Raw genomic sequence first — 8074 nt, 5'->3', positions numbered from 1 at the left:
GGGCTCCATCGCTAGTCCGCTAGGATGGTCAATAAGAACTCCTAAATCTAGATCCTAGGTTCTAAGAGTAGGAGACTTAAGACCTCACTAAAAATGAGGTCAACACTCCCTCACCGCGACGGAAGAAACTTGACAACTCACACTCTTGCCCCCACCGAGAGATAAGTTCTACATCCTTTGCCTCACATCACCTTGCCCCACAACACCCTACTCCTCAAAACCCTATTCCATTGCAACCTGCTCAACATCACCCTTTTCCGCAGTGACCACTCCCCCTACGTCAATTTGTTCAACAGCGATCGGATCAAGGTCAGAGTTAGTATCTGTTGATGCAGAATCGATCGTCAAGATTTCTATAGCTCCATCAAGAAAGAAAATACAAGTATCCAAGAAACAATCTAGGTCACATACCCAAGATACGGTTCCAATCATATGTGGTATAAGAGGTGACACCCTTAGCAACCTTCTCTAGCTCTCCGTTCGCGGAAGAAAGACCCCTCTTTGGCAACTCGAACGATGTTTGCACTCCAGACGCCGCTTCATCTAGACCACCCCAAGGAGTTGTTTCCCCCACAACGGTCTGGGTCAGCGTTCCTTTCCCTCCAACAGGAACACCAACCTTTGATAGATGGACAGTGAGGTGGGCGTTTGGATGACCTTCGAACCCTTCCTTGGTCTGCCCCCACGACAAACCCTCGAGGAGATCCGAGGATCCGACCCGGTCCCTACGATCATCGGCCCTTAACCTCTGTGCAGCTCTCTTTTGGCTCATCTCCTCGGCATGAACTTAGCTCATCGGTTTAGGCTTTATATCTGGTTTACGAGCTTTCACCCGCATGTCACGCATAGCCTTTAGAAGGGCGTCCTTGTCAGCAAATGGTGCTCTTTTCCTGTATATAGTAGCAGATACGGAAGGGAGAAGACGAGAGATCCAAGGAGCGAGCAGAGAAGGAGAATGCACAAACTTCCCTTATTCTATGGCTTATTTATAACAGTCTAGGCACAAAAATTCAGGTAAGTTCATTATTACGCAATAATGTAATTTAATTATTTCTTACATATTAAAAAGATTTTCTTGTTCAAAGAGCAAGATAATCAGAGAACTAAATATGCATACGAAAAACATGTCAGCACAAATCTCAAGGCACACACACGACTTGGGAGTATAGTGTGATTGATCGGACATACCTGGTTTGCGATCGACAGATTGAATGCTAGCAAAGGGAGGCATTTGGATCGAGCGACCAAAAGACCGTGCTAGAGGATTTCTCACAAGACGATGATCGGCCCTAAGGCCGATCAGTAGATTACTCGGCTTCGGATCAAGTACTGATGGAGTCAAGGCGAGGCGAGCGGTTGACGAACTTTTTACCGATCGATATCAATCCGCCAGTCTTATCATATTCAAATATCATTGTAATTACTAAAAGTTCCTCTGAAGGCTAATGACAAGGGGCAAATCTGTAATTTTGGAAGGCTGAGACCTGTTCCTATAAATAGAGGGTCCATATTAGGAATAGGGGGTTACACATTCTTACTGTTCTCCATCGTACTTTTTCCTATCTTTCTCTGCAAAACATTCTATACCTTGAGTGTGTTTCTCAGACACTCTTGGATTCAACAATTATAAATAAATATTTTGATTTAAAATGCTTCAACCATGCATTTATGACATATAAAATAGCAAGGAAGCTTCTTAACATTTTCCAATTCACAATTTAAATGAAAGATTAAATACAACAAGATGGTTAAACATTGATTATGATGCTATTCTATATATATTTATATATGAAAGATTTACATACATACCACTCAATTCCTATGTATTTACATATCTAACACTTGAACTTCAAATTTTACATTCATGCCACCTCACCTATGCATGAAAAATTTTATTTCACTTTTTAAAGTTAAAATGCTGGTACTTTTGATGTGATATGAAATACTGGATGTTATAAATGTAAAATATTAGATGTGTAAATACATAAGAATTGTGTGATATGTAAGTAAATGCCCCTATATATGTCTATGCCATTTCTTGGTGGATTTATATATGTAGCACATAATTCTTATGCATTTTCATATCTAATTCTCAAACATTGATATTAACATATATATGTATATAACACCCAAATCTTATTATTAATTTTTCTATAATAATACACATCATTTCTCACACACAAATATATATATATATATATATATATATATATATAGATCTGTGAGGATCGCCAATCTGATTTATCATTGTCGCGATGTCTCTGCTAGGGTTTACTCCCGTCGCGTTTTCATGGCAACCAGAGTAGCCCTCGTTATCTCTTCACCGGATCGAAATCACAGCCTGCTCCTTCGTCATATTTTGTCGTCTGCTCGACTTCATCTGTTCCTTCGTCGCGCTTCGTCTGCGTCGATTTCGTCAGCTCGACTCCGTCTGCTTTGACTTCGCCTCTCTCGGCTTCGTGACTCCATCTGCTGTGTTGTTTCCGTGTCGTACTTCGTCGTGCCTTGACGAAATCGCAGTCTTCGTCGTCTTCTTCGTCAAGGCCGATTGACTGCTCCGCCACATCTGACCTGCTGGACTGCTCGCGTCATTCGTAGGCGGCAGTTTTGCTCGCCTATTTCCAGCGGCTCCCCTAGCTGCTTTGGAGATGGCATCCACGATCCGCTATTATGCCACTGCACTTGCCGACGACATTCCTATTCCTACTCGTGCTTCTCTTTCAGGTTCAGAGTCTGGTTTTCATATTAACAAGTTCTGCAATGTTCCTCAATCTTTTCACGACACTCTTGAAGGAGGTGGTGATCATACATTCATAAAAAAATTAAGAAAAAAATGGGAAGTTTTCTCTTATTCTCACAGAGTTTGAAACAAGTACTCTCGCGTCCTCCTGTCGCTTTGCTCTAGTGGGGAAATTTCTGTATGGTCACTCAAAACTGGAGATCATTCGGAAGGATTTTGAGGCTATGAGGCTATTGGGCAGTTAGAATATTGGTTTACTTGACGGTCAACACATACTGATTCAGTTGTCTCATGATGTCGAGTTGTCTCATGATGTCGATTTGTCTCATGATGTCGATTACACTCGCATATTTTTTCGGAAAGTTAGCAAGATCGACAACTGTTATATGAAAATTCTGAAGTGGACTGTTGGTTTCTGCCAAAAAGCGGAGTCCCCTATTATTCCAATCTGGATTAAATTTCTGAGGTTAAAATTACATCTGTTCAACTTGAAAATTCTCTACTCCTCAGCAACTGTTTACGGTAAGCCTCTCAGGGTTGATAGTCCTACGCTTGCTGTCACCAGACCCTCTGTGGCTTGTGTGTTTGTTGAGAGAGATATCACTCAACCAGCTCCGGATGAGATTTGGATTAGAACCACTCACAACGGGTATTGACAAAATGTGAAAATCGAATCACACCATACTTATTGCTCTCATTGTAGTATGTTTGGTCATAGCTCTATTATTTACTATCGTTTGCATCCTCATCTAAAGCTGAATATCGCTAAAGAACAACCATCTATTATCCCTGTTGAGAAAATGCAACCCGATCCTCTTTCCAACACCGCAGTTCCTAAAGAAGAACAACATACTACAACTATAAATCCAGTTGTTCTTATACCACCCACTGTTATTGAAGAAGACTCACTTGTCAAGAAACACGAGAGAACTCTTTTGATCCAATAACAGATCAGCCGGTACAACATGTAGTTGCTTCTAGTGTTTAACAATCTGCACATCTCCAACACACTTTAGAACAAGATCAGGTCAGCCAATCCTCAGAATAAGAATGACAGGTCTATTCTAGGAGGAAGAAAAAGAATGGAGGCCGACTACAGCTCGAGAACATTTTGGATGATGCATTAGTTACTACTGGCAATGACAATCATCTTACCAACTTATTAGCTTGCTCCTTCCCTAGAACCAGAGGCAGAGACAAAATCAAATTGGGTTGCTCTCTAGCCACTTGATACTATGTATGTCAACATTTTTAGACTTTTTTCTTTATGTCTCTAATGCACTTTTTTGTATTTTCTAGTTTTGGAACCCATTGTGGTTTTGGTGTTAGCAGGGTGCCATGTTTGGGCCCTTCAACGCATTGTATCTATATCTTTCTTTCTGGTTAATATATTAGCCTTTTTGGGCTTTTTATAAATAATATATATACCAATAAATTTTCATCATCCAACATGAATCTCGAAGCAACCTTTTGAGCATGAAATATTCAAACCTTGATTATAAATCATCTAGTGCTCGATTTCAGCAAACTTATAGTCAAATTGATTGACTCTACGAGACGAACCCAATGGTACCAATATTAATCTAATTTGAACCAGATCGAGCCCTAATCAAGCTATTAAATCATATTTGAAAGTTTTTCTGACACATTTGGGAGGTCAAACAAATGTCTACTCCAACGAGTTCATAGTCGAAGTGAGCGTCTCGACAAAACGAATCCAACGAGCCCAAAATTGCGCAATTTCAACATCATTAATACACTCAATTTTTGTTCAAGGAAAGTCCTTTGAGTTGTCCGATCATCAAAGTGATTCATATTTATGCATTAATTACACACAAAACTCTATAAATAGAGCCCCAACCCTATCATGAGGAGGGGGAGAGAGCTTGAGGCTTGTGAAAAAACTTGAAGTTTTGAAAAGCTAAAGTCCAATACCACCCCTGCCACCGTTGCCCGCCTCCTCCGCCCATCCGCCGACCACCACCTGCCAACAGCCGCCAACCGCAATTAGTTGCCACTCGTTCCTACAACAAATTCATTTGTACATCGATGTTATAATTGGTCTTTTAACTATGTAATTATTTCTCGCCTGTGAGACAAAATGGTTGCAACTGTAATCTTATTTTTATAGTAGAACTCTTCAGCTGGGCCATATCCCGTGATTTTTTTATTTACAGGTTCTCCACGTAAAAAAATTCTGGTGTCATTATTAGTTTTCTTGTCTCTTTTAATTTTGTGTTGAATCTTCGAACTATGCTAAGTAATCTAATACTCTACTGTAGCAAATTTTCCTGCACGCTTGATATATATATATATATATATATATATATATGTATATATATATATATATATATGTATATATATATATATATAGATGTATATATATTATATAGATGTATAAATGCATCAGAATTGCATCATCTTGAATACATCAGCTTTCAGAAATTAAAATGTGTTGACCAATGGAGCTTTTCTCAAAACCTATAATATAAAAAGTAATCTTACTTTCAGGTTCGACACGGCCCCGGTTTCTACGGCTGCAGCATAAGATTAGAAACAACTGGAAATGGAACTGAACAAATTGCAGCAATTCACCTATCTGAAGATGATCAGGGTTTAGCCGCCGGCCAATTTACCGCCTTCTATGAAGACAACATATGCCTTGGTTCAGGCGTTATTCTCGACTCCTGGGATGACCTTTACTTCCCTGTATGTTCTAAGGCTCTAGAAATTGCCAGAATGAAAGAAAAATCTAATCTTGGGAGGCCAATTAGGATATTAAACCTTACTTCTGAATCTACAGCAAGTTTGAAATCTAATAAACAGTCTTCAGATCTACTGCAGTGTTGATGATAACAACCCCAGGCAGGTACAGGTCTAGGCGGGGAGGGAGGTGTGATTTTGCATATGTACCACACAATTCTTATGGATTTACAGTTCTAACATGTAAAGTTTGATATTTACATTTATAACACCTTGGTAAGTAGGTAGTTGAAGTGGTGTTTTTGATGTGATGTTAAAGATTTGAGTGTTCTGGGTGTAAGTATTGAAGTTTAGGTGTTAATATGTAAATATATAAAAATTGTGTGTCATGTATGTAAATTTCTCTTTTTTGGATGAACAATATGCTGTGCCGACAAAAGTTACTTGCAGGTGAACATTTTGAGGATTTGTGTTCAAAAAGTCGTTAAATCTTTCTTTTCAATTAGAAGGTTGTAACATGTAGTAAGAATAATTATGATATTTTTAAACATTATGTATAATAATATTGATTTTTTTAAAATATAATTTATTTGTTGATATCACTGATGATGATATTTATTTGATCATACTTGACCTTACTCTATTTATTTGCACCAAACTCCAAGGGTCCGTTTGGGGCAGCTTAATGCCGTCTCACATTTTGGAAAATACGTTTTGACAGTTTATCCAAAAACATGATTAGGTTTTTACACTAAATGTATGCCGCGGGTCGAATCGCGCGGGCCATCCCCTGATTGCGTTTCAGGATAAACTGTTTATCTGGATAAACACAAGTTACCGACCCTAAATCTCTCTTAATACTGAATTACTCACTCATTTTTCTTTAAGCTTTTACCCAAATAAGAGCTTTGGGGTTTCCTTCTAATACACTTAAAGTCAAAGTTTCTAATTAATAAGAGGTTATTATAATAGCAAATCTCAAGAACCAATGATCTTGCTTTAGAAAACAAAATAACTTGTTTCATACATCTCTTGGGGACCACCTAATTACTAAACAATGAATTTGGACCTTCCAACAATTTATTTACTATTCACACTGCCGTCAAAATCTAGTGTGCCAAAGTAGAGTGCACGAGTTAGAATTGTAAATGAGTTCGAGTTGGGCTCGAGTTTGTGTTGAACCCATATTATGAGCTCGTGCCTGGCTTGTCAGCATATTACGAGGCTTGAGAGCTCAACTCGAGAGGAACTCACCCTTGACATGTAGTTGGAGGAAGCCGTGGCTGAAGAAGATAGCAATGAGACCCACCAATTTTTCATGAATTGTAAAACTTGCATGCATGATAATAAATGGGTGCAAAATTAGAAGAGGTCACTAACATAAATTAAATAATGAGTAGTTCTAAGTTTTTAATCTCTTATTGCACTGAATGTTGTGTATATTGAGTCAGCTCACCAGCTTCTGAGCCAAGTCTTATAAAGCTCAAACTCAAGCTCGTTTAACTTATGAACCCGACTTTAAACTCGAGTTTAAGCTTGCAGCTCGATTAGTGCAGCTCATGAGCTGGTTAATGAAAATTAAGGCAGTTTAATATTCAGAATAATTGAGTGCAGACTTTTCTTATAACGCAATTCATTTTCTTCACCAACTCTCATTCTTTCCTGATTCCAGATCATGACGTCGCTCTCATTGCCCTTTTTATCCTTTTCCACGTGCAAAGTTTTCATGTAACGGTGACTATAAGTAATCCATAGCTGTTGGGAGCTATTAACAAGATCCCACAGCTAAATTAAGATATATATGGATATAGGCCCCCTCCACACATCCAAACTCAAAAGTATTACGTAAGTGGATGTCCGAACAATAACATGGATCATATCACACCACTTGTGCAACGGCATGATGCGATCCACATAATCATCCAGACATTTGGATATAGACACACCTGTTGGTTGAAAGAAGTCTCAGCTATTAGGTCAAGATGGCTTATATATATATTCGGGTAGAATGAGCTCTCAAATTTGATATTTTGAAAATTTTTATTTTATTTTCAATTCTTGTGCTCTGCATTCAAGGAAAAAAAAAGAAAAAGATATATTAAGTTAGGTTATAATGTGTTTAAAATTTAGTCATTTTTTTCTTTTAAATAGATTCTTTACATACTAGAAAATGATTCAGATTTTCAGGGTTTGATCCCGCTAATGTACGGATTCGTTGAGTATTTAGGCACATGAGGTTGACTGAGGGCTCGTATCATATCCTCTAGCCAATCTTAGAGAATACAATAATAAAACGTAACTTGATATAAATCGCTCAAAATTCTTATCGAAATTAATCACATTTTGTTATTTATGAATTTTAGAGAAAGTTTCTCTTAATTTGATATAGTAATCATATGCATATAAATATAGATCTATGTAGATATAGCCATAGATTTATGTAAGTATTGGATGGGTTTATTGATGTGATTTGATCTTTTTATAATAAATTTTAATTAAAAAAAATACAATTTGTATTAAGAAAATAAAACAAATTGTAATTATGAAGAATGGCCCATTTTTAAATGAACTTTAATGAAATTTCTCTCTTATTGTGATACAGTAAAATGCATATATATATATATATATATA

The 8074-nt window shown here is 37.6% G+C and overlaps 1 protein-coding gene across 1 annotated transcript in view; it reads left to right on the top strand.

Annotated features, from left to right (window-relative positions):
- LOC110031690 (tRNA-specific 2-thiouridylase MnmA) overlaps positions 1-5712 on the top strand; it is a 52848-nt gene extending 47136 nt beyond the window's left edge. The window contains exon 10 of the mRNA XM_020735027.1: positions 5252-5712. Within this exon, the coding sequence (XP_020590686.1) occupies positions 5252-5590 (339 nt within the window). The 3' untranslated portion in view covers positions 5591-5712. The remainder of the gene's footprint in view (positions 1-5251) is intronic.
- The last annotated feature ends 2362 nt before the right edge of the window (positions 5713-8074 follow it).

Source organism: Phalaenopsis equestris, unplaced genomic scaffold (assembly GCF_001263595.1).
Source record: "Phalaenopsis equestris unplaced genomic scaffold, ASM126359v1 Scaffold000840, whole genome shotgun sequence".
Taxonomy (NCBI): Eukaryota; Viridiplantae; Streptophyta; class Magnoliopsida; order Asparagales; family Orchidaceae; genus Phalaenopsis; species Phalaenopsis equestris.
The sequence above is the reverse complement of the archived record's forward strand: the minus strand, read 5'-3'. Positions and strand labels throughout refer to the sequence as shown.